The sequence below is a fragment of the Ascaphus truei genome, chromosome 2, assembly GCF_040206685.1.
Source record: "Ascaphus truei isolate aAscTru1 chromosome 2, aAscTru1.hap1, whole genome shotgun sequence".
NCBI lineage: Eukaryota > Metazoa > Chordata > Amphibia > Anura > Ascaphidae > Ascaphus > Ascaphus truei.
In genome coordinates, this window is record NC_134484.1 from 450,654,155 (window position 1) to 450,670,474 (window position 16,320).

General features: G+C 44.0%; 1 protein-coding gene across 1 annotated transcript in view; it reads right to left on the minus strand.

Annotated features, from left to right (window-relative positions):
• OXSR1 (oxidative stress responsive kinase 1) overlaps positions 1 to 16,320 on the minus strand; it is a 92,400-nt gene that overhangs the window by 25,825 nt on the left and 50,255 nt on the right. Inside the window, exons 5-11 of the mRNA XM_075587928.1 lie at positions 14,063 to 14,118; positions 12,427 to 12,536; positions 11,726 to 11,827; positions 8,838 to 8,971; positions 8,317 to 8,365; positions 7,514 to 7,579; positions 5,923 to 6,045 (exon numbers count right to left, since the gene is read on the minus strand). Coding sequence (XP_075444043.1) covers positions 5,923 to 6,045; positions 7,514 to 7,579; positions 8,317 to 8,365; positions 8,838 to 8,971; positions 11,726 to 11,827; positions 12,427 to 12,536; positions 14,063 to 14,118 — 640 coding nt within the window. The remainder of the gene's footprint in view (positions 1 to 5,922; positions 6,046 to 7,513; positions 7,580 to 8,316; positions 8,366 to 8,837; positions 8,972 to 11,725; positions 11,828 to 12,426; positions 12,537 to 14,062; positions 14,119 to 16,320) is intronic.

Sequence of the window (16,320 nt, forward strand, 5' to 3'; positions counted from 1 at the left end):
CCGGTGAGCTCGTCTAAAAGCTCATCCATCTGTGGCATGGGATAGGCATCCGACACTGTCTGGGCAGTTAACTGCCGGTAGTCTATGTAGAACTGGGTGGTTCCATCCGTTTTGGGAACAAGGACCACTGGCGAGACCCAGGGACTCTGACCTGGAGACCACTCCCATCTGCAACATCTCCTCAATCTCCTTCTCCATGCTCCACTTTACCTCCAGACACTCGGTAGGCAGACTTATGATGGGGCCTTTGATCACCAGTGTTGACCGGGTGATCTGTGAGGTGAGTTCGTCCCGGCTTGTTCCCATACTTTACTAACAACTCTCGTGGCTACTTCTGTTGGGAAGCCGCAAGCTGGGACCATATCCCCACGTCCTCTACAGAGCCTCCCTGCTTAGTGTACCCTAGGAGATTGGGCAGAGCTCTGCTTGCCGCATCTCCCAATGGTGGGCTTCACACCTACATCACCACCGGTCCACTTGCATGATATTCTTTTAACATTTCGATGTGGTATCTCCGATGTCTTCCTAACTCCTGATCCAGAGCTACCACGCAATTTGACTATTTCACCCGCCGGATTACCGAACACGGGTCGGACAAGGCAGCTAGGAGTTTGTTCTGGCTAGTTGGCTTCAGAACAAGCACCTGCAGCCCCTGGATGAATGCTCTACTACAGGCATTTCTATCATACCAGCGCTTCTTCCTGGTCTGAGCTCCCTTGAGGTTAGCCTGCACTAAGCCCTTTAGATCTGACAACCGAGCTCTGAGCTCCACCACATACTGAAGCACTGTTGCATCCGTTGTGGGGGGACTCCCCCTTCCATCCCTCCCGGAACAGGTCGAGCGGTCCACGGACCTGGCGCCCATATAGAAGCTTGAAAGGTGAAAAACTAGTAGACTACCGTGGCACCTGCATGTATGTGAAAAATAGGTGCTGCAGGTGTGCTTCCCAGTTCCCTCCTTTGGCCTCCATAAATGTCTGCAGCATCTGCTTCAGGGTGCCATTGAACTGCTCACACAGTCCGTTAGTTTGAGGGTGATAGTGGGACGTGCGGAGAGAGGTCACCCCGCACGCAGCCCAGAGACATTGGAGCAGCTCACTCATGAACTGTGCTCCCTGGTCAGTCAGGATCTCACTAGGAAAACCTACCCTAGTAAAAATAATCAGCGCCTCGGCCACCTTCCGACTGTCAATGGAGGAAAGAGCTACCGCCTCCGGGCACCTGGTCGCAAAGTCCACAACCGTTAAAATATTTATTTTCCCTGACCTATTGGGAATCAGAGGCCTGATGATGTCAACCGCTCCCAGCTGAAATGGTTCCCATATCACCGGTAGTGGCTTCAGGGGGGCCTTCGCCCAATAACCTTGCCTCCCCACACGCTGGCAGGCATCACAGGTGGGGCAGAACGCAGATGCCTCGCGTGATAACCCCGGCCAGTAGAAAGTCTGGGTCAGCCTGGCTCTCGTACAGGTAACCCCCTGATGCCCTGCCAGCGTGATCGCATGTACCAAGTGCAACAAATGTGCGCGGTACTTAGTAGGTACCACTAACTGACATTTAGCTGTCCATAGTCTGTCCGGAGCTGCCGTCGCTTTTTCCCGGTATAAGAGTCCAGACTCTGAGGACGGTTCAGCAGTACGCTGCCTCATGCCCTCATAGCTCGGGTCCGCCCGTATGGCATCCAGGAATGTCTGGCTCTGCTCCTGCCCACAAGCCCTAGTCACACAGTCTGGGATATCAGTCTCAGTCAAGACGGGCTCCAATCGACTTACCCGGCCAACCTTCTTTGGAACATCCATGACTGGGTGTTCCAAGGCCTGGGAAGTGATGGGTTCAGGTTTGGGACCCAGAACTGCAGCCGAGTCTGGGACAGGGCACCAGTCCAGGAATACACGGGCCACTTGGAGGGATTTGCTGCCCCCATCCGTCAGTCACCCTCATTCCCATCCCAGGTAAAAGGTGCTCTGGCCCGACAATATCAGGCCGAACCAGAGTATTAGCGGCACTGGAATCCAGCATACTGGTGGTCATCCGTTTCAATGGTCACCGGTCGAAGATGCTTGATCCGGACATCCTGGATCGTCTGGGCTGCCTATCCAGACGACGGCCCGGCCGCTGAGGTACATTGCTCAGCCCCTGCGGTACATTGCCCAGCTCCTGCACCTTGGGGCTGGAGAAGCTTGGGACAGTCGCGTTTCATGTGCCCAGTCTGGTTACACCTGAAGCACTGCCGTTCATGGACGAACTCGGTAGGCGCCAGCCGGGTGCTGTTAGGCGCGGTGGCTGGCTGTCAGGAGCTCGTGTAGGTTCGGGTGGCATCAGCCTGTCACAGTACTGTCAGTTTAAGGGGCACCGTGGGGCGCCTCCAGAGTGAGGCCGTGCAGCTACGAAAGCCGCTTGCCTCGCACTGACCGGTTTGAGGTTGGTGACCCACTCTCGTATCTCAGGCAAACATTTTAGCATGAACTGTTCTTTGACCATCAGGTCATGGAGTGCCTTAAATGTTGTCACCTCACACCTGGCGATCCATCTTTTACAATGCTGCAATAGCCAGGACATGAACTCAAGGTGCATGTCCTTCTTCAGGGCTCTGAACTGGGCTCAGAATGTCTCCGTGCCAGGAGAACCTCCTTCACAACTGAGGAGTCCTTTGCATCCTCCCAGTCCACCACGGCTGCTTTGCTGCGCAGCCGAGGAGTCAGGTATTTTACCGTCCTCCTCAGGTAGGTCGTACATTTTGCAATAGTTCTCAAAGGACTGCAAAAATCCATCAGTGTCATCATTGTCCTCGCAAAACGCGGCGAGGCTGCCATACTTGATTCGGGGTGCCCGACTGGTACAGGACCTCCGACTTCTCAAGGATGATTGGGTGTGTGCGATAGCAGTCAGGAGCTGGAGCAGGGCGACTCGCTCAGCAGTGGTGGCCTAGCTGCCTATGTCATCCAGCGCGGCCTAGCTGCCTATGTCATCCAGCGCTCGCCGGATGTATGCCGGCATGACCACCTCTGCTGCAGACAGCTCCGTCGATTCCTCCTCTGGCTCTTCACCGGAGTTGGCTGGTGATTCCTTAAGTCCGCAGGGGTCAGGAACTGCCTCAGGGCTGGCCAGTGCTTCAGCTCTAACGCCTGAGCGCTGCACCTTACATACTAGCAAGTCGGCGATCAGCTGCGTTTTGTTGCATTTTCCGGTAGGTATTTCGCACTCCTTACACCGGAGTACAATCCGGTCCGTGGTCCAGGACCGATACTTGCCTGGCATCCTGGTAGTCTTGTCTGTACGTTGACTAAACTACAGGGACTGGTTAAGGGTGTGTGTGACAGTGAGGGGGTACCAAGGCCATAAATAAAGGTATGTGATTGTCAGCTCTTCAACCCAATCATGGCATGTAACTGCACTTGTAATAAAGGTGTAAGTGTATTTTTACTGTTCCAGGAGTGCAGACCAGCGGAGATATGCAGGGCGTGAGCTTCAGGGGTGATTTTACGGTAAAATGTGGTCAGGGTGTGTTTGGGTAGAAGGGGGACAGTGTTGCGGGTTACCCCAAAACGTACTCAGGAATCCCCCCAGATTCCTGAGGACATGGGGAACACAGACCACCAGATAAAATCCTCCCTTGAAAGCAGTTTGCAGCTCATCACCAAATCTCCCTGCTTCAGCACAGACCATAACAGTATGACTGGGCAGGGAATTAAATTACATTCAAAGGCCCCTGGTATATGCCCCCCCCACCCCCCAAAAAACCAGAACCAATGGGGGAGGTTCAGCGTATTATATGGCAAGGTTTCTCTGTATAAGTGGAAAAGAAAATGGTTTTAAAAGTACTCTGGCGATCTGACCGCAGCCACCAGAAAATAGCCTGTCACAAGAGACCAGGACTAATAGCAGGGATCAATATCACCAGACAGAACACAAGAGTTTATAAAATTAATTAGAAAAGTATATCCACAACTATACAAAAACACACAAACATCACACATACCCAACTGGGAGTTACCCTACATACCTAGTTGCAGGGACCCGCTAGCAGAGATTTCCCCTGTACTCTCTTCTCGCCCAGTGCCTAAAGGACTGGTTTTCAGGTCTAAGACCAGCACTGGAATGGACACTGCAGTTCCTCCCTGTTACAGCAACATCTCTCAACATCTCTGTTAGGCTGGGGCCATGGGACTGCAGACCATGCGGAGGCGTCTCCACGAGCAAACAGACTGCCTTAAGGCAGTGTTCGCGTCAATGTATGCGGGCGCGCGTGTTGCGTGTGAAATCAGGTCACGTGGTTCACCAGCTCCGTGACGCCCTGTCGATCATGGCCAGGGAAAGCACCCGCTTTCCCCCAGCCTCAGCACGAGCGAAGGCACCATGGCCCCGGGGCGGCCTAACTCTCTGCAGGCTCTGTCTGCTAGGGGTCTCCCGTACCACCTTTTTATACACTTTAAACATAATACATGCCCAGGCCCTGATTGGTGGGTGGAACTGCAGCATAACATTTGTAACATAACAAGGATACAGGGAAAGGTCACAGGCCAAGTTGCAACAATTCACCTGCAAACATATTAACCCCTTATTCCTGAGGTGCTGGAACCAAGACATTAATCCCAAACCCATTCCTAGTAATATTATAAGCAATGTTACAATCAATATATGGATTGCTAATATATATATATATATATATATATATATATATATATATATATATATATATATATATATATATATATATATATAAACTGTGTGTAATAAATACATACGTGAGAGAGAGATCGAGAGAGAGATCGAGAAAGAAAGAGAGAATCCTATCTCCCCATCTTCAGCCCTTATTGATCCACTGCTGGATGAAGCCTCCCCAATGATCTCCCAGGTACTCTGGTTGCAAGCCTCTTCTCCACAATGTTCCAACACATTTTATGATTTCATTTTGGGCTTTTAATTTCCCTTGGAATCCAGCCGAGTACAATCTTTGTCCAAGTATGATCATTTCTTCTTGCTATATGTTCAGCTCATTGCCATTTTCATTTTGTCCCCCCGTGGGATGTCACAGACTATTGTTTGGTTTCTAACCCGTTCTTTCTTTCTCGTCGGGGAAAACCCAGCATACATACATACAAAATCATTAAACCTTTGAGTGTCGGAGGGGCAGAAGCACCAGAGTGCCAGGACCCCTCCAGCAATCACCCCTCCAGCGTCACCGATGACGGAACTGAAGGGGAGTCCTCTTCTGTACCTCTTCCTGCTTGATCGCGTTCTGTGCTCCCCCCTAGCAAAACTAGCCGTAAAATTACGATGCAGCTATTACGTCATGGGGCCCATGGAGTGCCAGACCCCACGATGAAGGAGCCGCATCAAATGGCAACCAAATGGTTAATAAACAAGGAGCCAATGGGCCGTCTTAGAAGCCAGTAAGACCCAATGCCAGCACCCAGTTACCATAAATGACTTTCTCTGAGATATCCGGACACACGTGTTCCTGCAGTCTCGCACTTTCAGTGCAAACGATACCAAGAATTGATATGGCGCGAGCACCCTTACAATATGGTTATTAGATAACTTCCACCCAAAAAGGCACCAAAATTAAAATGTCCTTTAGGACAAGGACGGTGTATTTAAGCTCTATTATGGAGAAGGAGTGGCTCAGTGAGTAAAGACACTGACTGGCACTGGTTCAATTCCCGGTGTCGGCTCCTTGTGACCTTGGGTAAGTCACTTTATCTACCTGTGCCTCAGGCACCAACAACAGATTGTAAGCTCCACGGGGCAGGGACCTGTGCCTGCAAAATGTCTCTGTAAAGCGCATACGTAAAACTAGCAGCGCTATACAAGAACATGCTATTATTATTATTATTAGTTATAACATTGTGTGCTGCATCAGACATCTAGAAGATGCCGTTCTTTGTACTTTTCCTTGATTATTGTGTAGTGTGAACTCACCCTAAGCTGTAGCACGGCTAATTTTCCCTCCTCACTCTCTTCATCCAGCTCATCGTCGCTCCATTCCCAGCCTCCGTCTTCCGTTTTATGAAGCCGACCACTCGAACCTGGCACTCTTCTAACCTGTGGGGAAGCCAGAGTGCCATTAAAGGGGTGGTTCCACCTAGACAATTTATTTATTTACCCTTTTCTTATTTATTGAATAGGAAGCAAGGGGTCTCCGGAGCTCAACCGCGTTCATTTCAGCTTCGGGGACCCAGTTTCCCAAGATACTTGCCTCCAAAAGGGTGTACCCGGTACGGTTTTCTCCAGGGGATGCAAAATAGGTGTTTTGTCACTAAAATTGTATTTAAATTTTGATAGAATGAAAGTTTTTTTGAGTATAATTTATTTTACTGATTTTGCTGCAGAAATTTCCATAGTATCACTTAGAATACACGATACAATTGACATAAGTAAAGTGAGATACATATACTGTATTTTGGATTGTAAAGTATCTAAAATGCTGTTACTCAAAAGTCCTTTCATTGAATCCAAATCATAAAAACCAAAATACAATTTCAGTAACAAAACAAAGAAGTTTGACTTATAACGCGCGTGCTCGGCACACGCCCCTCTATTTTTTTATAATCATTACAGTTACTATATTATATTAATCTATATACAAGGAATGTGTTATATGTTTACACACCTTGCATCTTTTGCACTTCTCCATTTTATATTATACATTTTCGATTTCAAAATTTTTGACATTTGCATTTCTATATTTTACTAATAACACTTCCTTTTGTTAGTGTATACACACACACGGAGCTGGCCGCTTCTTCGCATGCGGTGCTGGCCACTTCTGCACATGCGCGAGTGGCGCTGGCCACTTCTGCGCATGCGTGAGCATCAGAAAAAAAAAATAAGAGTGGTCATTTTCTTTCCCTAGCACCCCCATTGAGCTCACTTTCAATATTGGTCATTTGGAGGGTTAAATGGCATTGTTATATCCGTGGTGGAAACATGGAGGCACGAGATGGGAACACTACGGCACTACATACTTGAAACACACAAATAGCACTCATTTGATTTATTTTAGCCACAAAACCAAATCAGAAAAATGGATGTTTAAAGGTGCAGTTCCCCTCCTTTGTATTCAACTCTCAGTGGTGGATTTTGCACATTAAGAGCTGACAAAGTATTTTACAGCACAAGTACTCCCGAATGGAAAAGGCATAGTACTTTTGTATGACTTGCTCTAGAATAGGGGTGGCCAACTCTAATCCTCAAAGGACCCCAACAGGTCGGCTATTCAGGATATCCCTGTTTCAGCACAGGTAGCGCAATCAGTGGCTCAGTCATTGACTGCACCACCTGTGCTGAGGCAGGGAAATCATGAAAACCCAACTTGTTGGTGACCCTTGGGGACTGGAGTTGGCTACTCCTGCTCTAGAAGTTCTAGAACTGGAGACTGTTCTTCGTCATACTAAATTTTTTAGCTAGATATGTGATGGGTAATAGAATATATTAAGATTTCTCTATGATAAAGGAGACAAAAACGAAAAAATACTAACCAACCGTTTTCTGAACAGTAACTCACAATTACCTTTTTGGCTCTCTCTGTAATGCTAGGGGCTCTCTGCAACATCTTTTCTTGTAAAAATTCTTTGTTCTGAAAACAAAAAGGACGTTCCAGATGAGATTCTCCATATTAAATGACTGAAGTGTTGTCGTGGTTTACAAAGCATTGCAGATCAAGAAATGACAGGTGCTCCTGGAGACAAGGGACTTTAAAAAGTAAGGGGTTCCTTACAATGCATCTGATCTCAGATGCACTATTAGAAAGGGTTGGGGTTCCTTACAATGCATCTGATCTCAGACGCGCTATTAGAGAGGGTTGGGGTTCCTTACAATGCATCTGATCTCAGACGCGCCATTAGAGAGGCTTTGGGGTTCCTCAGAATTTCACAAAGGCATTTCCCATAGGGTTCCTTAACCAAAAAAAGGTTGGAAACCACTGGTGTAAGAAGAGAAGACTTTTGTTGGTTACTTCTTTCTTAATTCAGGTTTCAATTCAAAGTGTGTATTACTACTAGAAATATTTTGATTTCCTTTGAAATAAGTATTCATTCTTACACACATCGCCCTCAAAAAAGGTACATTAAACCAGCGTTAAGCTTGCTAAACTCTGAAACTCTTTACTAATGTAATAGTAACAATAATAATAATAATCACAAGGTGGAAATCCGGTTGCTGTGAGGACAACAGAAAGCACTAAACTTCCACCCCCCCACCCCCACTTACAGTAATCAAATATTTCTGTTACTTGTTAATAGCTCAGCAAACATTAGACATGATTGTTGGGAGAAACACGCGTGATTCTCTTGATTAATGAATGCATTCACATACCTTGGCTTTCTGGAAAAATTTGTGCTTCAAAAGTTCTGCTGCTGTTGGCCTACAGAATGAGAAGAGAGGTTAGGGGCACTCACTGAATATATAGAACTGCCTCGGGTGCAGAGAGAGCGGCCCACACCGGGGAGACCTAGAATGCAGGACACATCCTCAACAGACAAGGAGGAACCGGCACTCCAGAGGTCTTCATACAAAAAAAGTTTAATCCACATACAGTACAGTACTTCTATGTGGATGAAACTTTTTTTGTGAGACACGACGTGTATGTGACGTTTAGTACCTATTCACCAAGACGCAATTAGGTTTTATTGAATAAACCTCCATTGCTATTGCACTTATTCTAAAAGTTGTTCTACATATGTGGGTGAAATAAACATCCAAACAGAAATAAACATCCAAACATAGGAATGTGGCATGAAACGCAGTGATTCCCCAACTGTATAAGAGAGGGAGTCCACCTGCCATGTCCAGCTCTCTGAAACCCGTTAAATAAAAGGTATGTCCTCATCCGTTACCTCTTCTCTGGGTCTTTCTGAAGGCACGAGGAGATCATCTTCCTGAAGGACTTGCCGTATTTTTTCAGCATCTCTTTATCCTGTACACCGGTCTCTAGAGTTGGGGGATCATTCTGGAGTGTCAACATTAAGACCTAAAATAAAAGCACATTACTATGAGCATACGGCTGGGACCTAGGACGTCACGCAGAGCAAGGGAAGGACAGGAACCGGATTTCTCGCTGCTCCATCCTGAGCAAACTACATATGGTTTCATACCATTCTACAACATAGGGGATCAACAAGAATCCAACCACAAAAAAAAAGGAGTTACGATACTTTCATCATGACAAAGATAGTTTAGAAGCATAGCGCCATTCACCTCTAAAAAGATCATGGAAACAGGCATAAAATGAATTTAAAAAAAATAATGTTACTGCCATAAACCCAGTGACTTCAACAAGCTGGGAGTGAAAGTGGAATCCGTGCACAAATGTTTACTTGACAATGTTTTGGTTCTTACATAGTTGATGAGGTTTAAAAAAGACGTACGTCCATCAAGTTCAACCTATGCTAAATTTAGACAACAGATACTTTATCCTATTTCTATACTTATTGATCCAGAGGAAGGCAAACAAAAAACCCAGTGTCATATCATGCAATGATATCTCATAAGGGGAAAAATAAATTCCTTCCTGACTCCAAGAATTGGCAATCAGATTACTCCCTGGATCAACATTCTTCCCAGGTTTACTGATTTGGTATATCCCTGTATACCTTTCCTTTCTAAAAAGATGTCCAACTTTTTTTTTTTAACAAATCTATTGTATTTGCCATCACAGTCTCCATGGGTAATGAATTCTAGATTTTAACTGACCTTACTGTAAAGAACCCTTTCCTTTGTTGCTGGTGAAATCTCCTTTCCTCTAAATTTAAGGGATTTCCCCAAGTCCTTTGTACTGCCCTTGGGATGAATAGTTATTTGAAAGTGCCTTGTACGGTCACTGAATATATCTGTATATAGTTATCATATCCCCTCTTAGCCGCCTCTTTTCTAATGTAAATAAAACTTATTTAGCTAGTCGCTCCTCATAAATTAGATTGTCCATCCCCTTTATTTATTTGGTGGCTTTTCTCTGCACTCTCTCTAGTTCCATAATGTCTTTTCTACGGAGTGTTGCTCAAAATTGTACTCCATACTCAAGGTGTGGTCTTACTAATGCTTTGTAAAGGGGCATAATTATGTTTACTTCCCTTCCATCCATTGCCCGTTTGATGCAAGATAAGATCTTGTTTGCCTTTGTAGCTACTGCATGACTTTGGGCACTATTGCTAAGCCTGCTATCTACAAGCACCCCTAAATCCTTCTCCATCAAGGATTCCCCCAATTTATTCCCATTTAATTTGTAAGTCGTCTGTTTATTCTTGCTTCCCAAATGCATAACCTTACATTTATCTGTATTAAACTTCATCTGCCATCTACCTGCCCAATTATCCAGTCTCTCCAAGTCCTTCTGGAGAGAAATTACATCCTGCTCTGATTCTACTACCTTACACAATTTAGTGTCATCAGCAAAGATGGAGACTTTGCTCTCGATTCCACCCTCAAGATCATTAATAAACAAGTTAAAAAGCAGGGGTCCCAGTACTGATCCCTGAGGTACTCCACTCACGACCTTAGACCAACTTGAAAAAGTTCCATTTATGACAACCCTCTATTGTCTGTCCTTTAACCAGTTTTCAATCCAGGTGCATATATTATTACTGTGTCCAATTTGCTTTATTTTGTACACCAACCTCTCGTGTGGAACCGTATCAAAGCCTTTGCAAAATCTAAGTAGACCACATCAACTGCATTACCCTGGTCTAAATACCTACTTACCGTCTCAAAGAAACAAATAATGTTAGTTTGGCATGATCTATCCTTCATAAATCCATGCTGACTATTACTAATGATTTTGTTTTCCATTAGGTATTCCTGAATTTTATCCTGTATTAAACCTTCAAGTAGTTTCCCCACTAATGAAGTCAAGCTTACAGGTCTGTAATTCCCCGGTTGTGATCTAACTACCTTTTTAAATATAGGCACCACATCTGCTTTACGCCAATCTTCTGGCACTGAGCCTGTGGAAATGGAGTCCTTGAATATTAAATGTCATGGTTTGGCTATTACTGAATTTAACTCCTTGAGAAGTCTTGGATTTATGCCATCGGACTAAATGGGGTAGCATTACCCTGTCGGTTAATCTTGCTACGTATTACTCTGATGGTTATTCATATAATGGTTCAACTTAATCAGAGGAAACCTACTGCTGCTTGTTTTAATCTCCCCAGAATTCCCGGTTCAGCGAAGTAGCATATACTGACATTGCAATAAACGGAAAGACTATTTCTAGGTTATATCTTCTGATGCATGCAACAGGGGTTGCCAACTCCAGTCTTCAAGGGCCACCAACAGGCCAGGATATCCCAGGTGGCTCAATCAGTGGCTCAGTCTATGATTGAGCCACCTTTGCTGAAGCAGACATCCTGAAAACCTGACTTGTTGGTAGTCCTTGAGGACTGGAGTTGGTCATCCCCGAGATACAGTATTAACACCTTTCTTTTGGGACCACCTGGGAGGAGAAAGCCAAACTGAAAAAAAGATGCAGTGATAAGTAAAGCAGGCTTAAGAAATTCAGAATTTAGTGTTTGCGTCACCTAAAAAAAAAAAAAAAAACCCTCTGGATGATGTCACAATGTAGTACACAATTAAGATAAAGGCAATGTAAAGACAATACATTAAAAAAATAATATTTTCTGAGTTATCCAAGTGAGTTTTTCTTATTTAAAAAAAAAACAAAAAACAGCACACATTAAAATGACGGTGTTTAATATAATCTGTGGAGAAGTCTAATATGATTTCTCACCTTCATCGGTGGGTATTTATGGTAGGGGGCTGCTCCGGTTGCTAGTTCAATAGCCGTAATTCCAAAGCTCCAGATATCTGCTTTAAAATCATACCCTCTAACCTGAAGAAAAAGGAAAAAAAGCCGTTCCAAAGCATAAGGTGGTTATGTGAAAACGTGTTGCAGAATTCCTGTGGCATTAATGTTACATTCCTGGATAGCTTGGGTTAGTTTGCCATAAAGTTAGCCATTTGTTGCTGGCGCCTCTGGTAGTCAAAGGGTTACACTAGGGGTTCTCAACTCCAGTCCTGAAGACTCACCAACAGGTCAGGTTTTAAGGGTAGCCCAGCTTCAGCACAGGTGGCTTAATCAATCAGTCCATGCGTCAGCACAGGTGGCTCAAGCAGAGTCTCAGTTAAGACTAAGCTAGTGAATGAGCCACCTGTGCTGAAGCAGGGACTGATTGTATTGTATGTCTTTATTTATATAGCGCCATAAATGTACATAGCGCTTCTGAGCCACCTGTGCTGAAGATGGGCTATCTTGAAAACCTGACCTGTTGGGGGGGTCTTGAGGGCTGGAGTTGAGAACCTCTGGGTTACACCAAAAGAGACAACCTTTAACACCCTTTTTGTGACTCGCTTTTTTGGCCAATAATTCACCATGCTTTCCCCCCCCCCCCAACAAAGTATTTATCGTCTTGTTAAACAAACCAATATTACCTGCTCCATAACTTCTGGCGCCATCCAGCATGGCGTCCCCACAAACGTCTTCCGCACTTTATTCCTGGTGATGTCACCCCCTGTGGCCAAGAACGCGCTGACCCCAAAGTCTGCAAACACCAGATATAAATGTGAAATACAGCAGCGCTTCTCCACCAGGGATCGGTTACAGCTTAGTGCCGGGCTCGTCAACTGGCCAACATGCGCATGCCCATGGACTATCCACCCCTGCTAATTTCATACTAGTCACACATGCAGCCCATGGACTATCCACCCCTGCTAATTTCATACTAGTCACACATGCAGCCCATGGACTATCCACCCCTGCTAATTTCATACTAGTCACACATGCAGCCCATGGACTATCCACCCCTGCTAATTTCATACTAGTCGCACATGCAGCCCATGGACTATCCACCCCTGCTAATTTCATACTAGTCACACATGCAGCCCATGGACTATCCACCCCTGCTAATTTCATACTAGTCGCACATGCAGCCAATTCCAATTTGTCCCCATAAAACGCACTTGTGAATTATGGTGCTGTAAATATCCATGGTGCAGATAAAGTTAAAAATGCCAAAATATAAAGCTCGTGGCCATTTTATTCCTAAATCTTCTCTGGATTTGGCCCCATTGGAGAACCAGATAAAGAGCCCTGCCGCCGTAGGGTGTGTGAAGGAATCCCCATGGGAAGACAAATTGGGGTGCGATTACAATTATAAACTGACGAGCTGCCACAAACCCCTGGTTGTCTAAAAATGTGTTTCTTCTAGAAACATTATTTACATGCGACCGGACTAATATGCCCCCCCAAAAAAATTTCAAAGCAGCATCGTAATTTATGGATTACATTTTGTAAAATAATTTGAGCTCTTTGTCCATAAAAGGTCCTATCTGTCCATGGTTATCACAACTCTGATCTCCCCGTCTGATCTTTCGCATCTGCTACAGTGAAATAGAGAATCCTTGTATTTAGGGAGATGGCTATCTTGGAAAGCTGGCGTGTGATGCATTGTGCGACCTTGAGCAAGCCCAAAGAAGCAGGCATTGGATTGTAAGTTGTGTTAGTCAGCAGTTAATGGTAATTAAATTACTATACTTTGTACAGAGAAGCGAAACCAGTAGCAATAACAAAAGGCCGCAGAAACCTATTGTTCACAAACAAAATAAATGTTTATGGTTTAGCATATTTCATTCCATATAATTTCAAAGGTTATCACCCAGAGTGCAAATATTGGGATGAGATATCATTTTAAATGTGATCTTTCTGCCAACACACCATGGAAATTAAACACTCGCTGCATTGTCTTATGTGCACCCCCTACCATTCTGAAGGTATGTTTGTTTTGCTCAATGAAAAAGCACTTATTTTTGTTAAAACGTTCAGCAACTCTGCAAGTATGAGCTCGGTCTTAAGGAGAAGAACTTTATTTGCCTGTAAATTCAAAGTTCAGTACTGATCTGATCTGGTCAGTGCAATGTAATATAATAAGAAATTATCATTCATTTGATCAATGCGCTCAATCCCAGGAAAGAAACTTAAAATATACATGTATGCCTACAGTGCAAACCTATTTACTCAGATATTTATATTTAAAGACCACTCAATCTCCAGGAAAAAAAAAAACTTTACCTGCTATTTGTACCGAGCCATCGTCACCCAAAAGGATATTTCCAGCTTTTACATCCCTGTAGGAAACAAAACCATCGTTAAGAAAATCAACATAATAATTGTAATTATGATCAGTAAAAAAAGCCACAGGCCCCGGTTAGGTAACACATTTGTATATTGGCCTCCCAGAATCCCTCAGTGTAGGGAAAGAGAATTTTCCCTCCCATCTACCTAGATGAACGGCTCCCAACAGGTTTACATGCTAGAAACTATTTGTTCTGTGAACCTCTAAATGAATACGTTATTTGCCTACTCAGACTATCGCCGACAACTGTTTGACTGATCCTAGGCAGTACTCTACAGTGTCCTGATCTCGTAAGGGGAACACACGCTTTATAAGGTCCCAAACTGCCCCTCAGTGTGTGCAGACAGCATGGGGGAGGGGGGAGAGATAGGGTATAGCTGTCAATTACTGCCAGAGTCTCGCCCCACAATGCTTTGCCGCTGTGGATGCAAAGCATCGTGCGGAGCAACTTTGAATGCGCCTGCTGCAATTTACGGCTATATCACCAACGCTAGTTCAGGGTCTTACTAAATGTGCAGTCCCCACATGGCTGAGGAGCCCACAATACTGCCAGGGATTCATCTGTACATTATTTCTTTTGGCTAACCCCTTGGCGACACCTCTTGAACCCCATGTTGTGAATCACTGACGTAGATGGCCTATATTCGTTATTTTTTTTTTTATTTTTTTTAATGAAAACCTGAAGTCACTTTCAACCTGATAATTTCTGAAACTATGCAAATAGCAATTTGGGGACTGGGAGACCACCAATAATTATGCTTGTACAAGTAGTGTAAAAAAAAAAAACAAAAAAAAAAACAAGTTCTTATTTTTAGTGAGATTTGGTACATACAGTAGTTACATAACATCTCTGATCGGCACACGAAACGCCCAACTGTGACTGTATGCTGTGGCTTTCTTAATTAATGTCCAAGAGCCTAGAACTGAAGATTCAAGTCAATGGTATTGAGTTCCAAAACCTCCAAATCGGACCTTACTGAATCCCGGTATAAAATTGAAAGAATAAATGCTTTCCGGGAAGTTACTTGGTAAAATTCTACAGCTATCCATTTCACAGCTCAACTTTTTGTGGAAAGACCAATTTTTATGGTCCATTTGATTTATTTTTGAGCATTAAACGGCAGAAACGCCGTAAAAAGATTTCCCACTATCACTACAATAATGCAGACTGGTTAGTACCATTTCAGTGCGGATATACAATCTGATTGCAACAGTGTCCGGTAAATTGGTGTAAATCAGAAAGAAATGTGGGTGTAACATATTGTATCGGGGGGGGGGGGGGGGAAATTGTGACGGACCCATTGCATAAATGATAAGGATGGGCAGTATAAATAAGCTAGGTCATTATAGTGAGGGCTGAGGTAAACCAAGTGACGGAAAATGTAAAAAAAAATTAAATTTTTTTAAAAAAAATTAAAAAAGGCAATGTTTCTGATATTTTGTTTAACGTTTTGAACGAAGATGGACTAAATAAAAGTATTCTTTATTTTTATAACCTGGGAGTGCTATGGGCAACTTTTGTTCCTGTTAACATCCATGTGGTCGTTTGACAGGGACGATGACTGTCTTACCAGCACCCGGGGAAGGGTGTGTGGGTGGGTGTGTGTACATTTAATTAATAAGGTTTTATGGAGGGAAAAATAAATTTTAAGTGCGCAGATATCCAGAAAGAACCTCACTCAATCACAATTTCTAATCGCAGAGTTATCCTTTGGAAAGTGGAGACCCGTACTTAAATGCACCTAATGATTTTAAACCATATACTTGTGTTACAAAATATAATTGCAACTAACATTTTTGCCCATGCGGATATCTTTTTCACAATTTATACACACTTTAGAATATGTATCCTCCATAGGTTTTGTAATACATAGCCATACAATAAGAAACCTAAAATAAATTGAATAGAGCACCTAGATTTTATTTTTGAGAAGACAGGAGGCAGCCATCTTGGATTTGTGATGTAATTTATGTCAGTTTAACTGTCAGACGTGCATTAAGATTTAGTACAAATTCTTCTGCCTGTTCATTGCTGGTCTGTTCAACATAGTGACAAGAAGACAAACTGAACACAGACGGATGTATGCAAGCACAATCAGTGCACAAGGCTTTTAAGTGCCATAATTGTCACCACAAATCCATGATGGCGATCTGCCTTCTGACTCCCAGGAAGGAGGAAAAAAGATCAGTCATT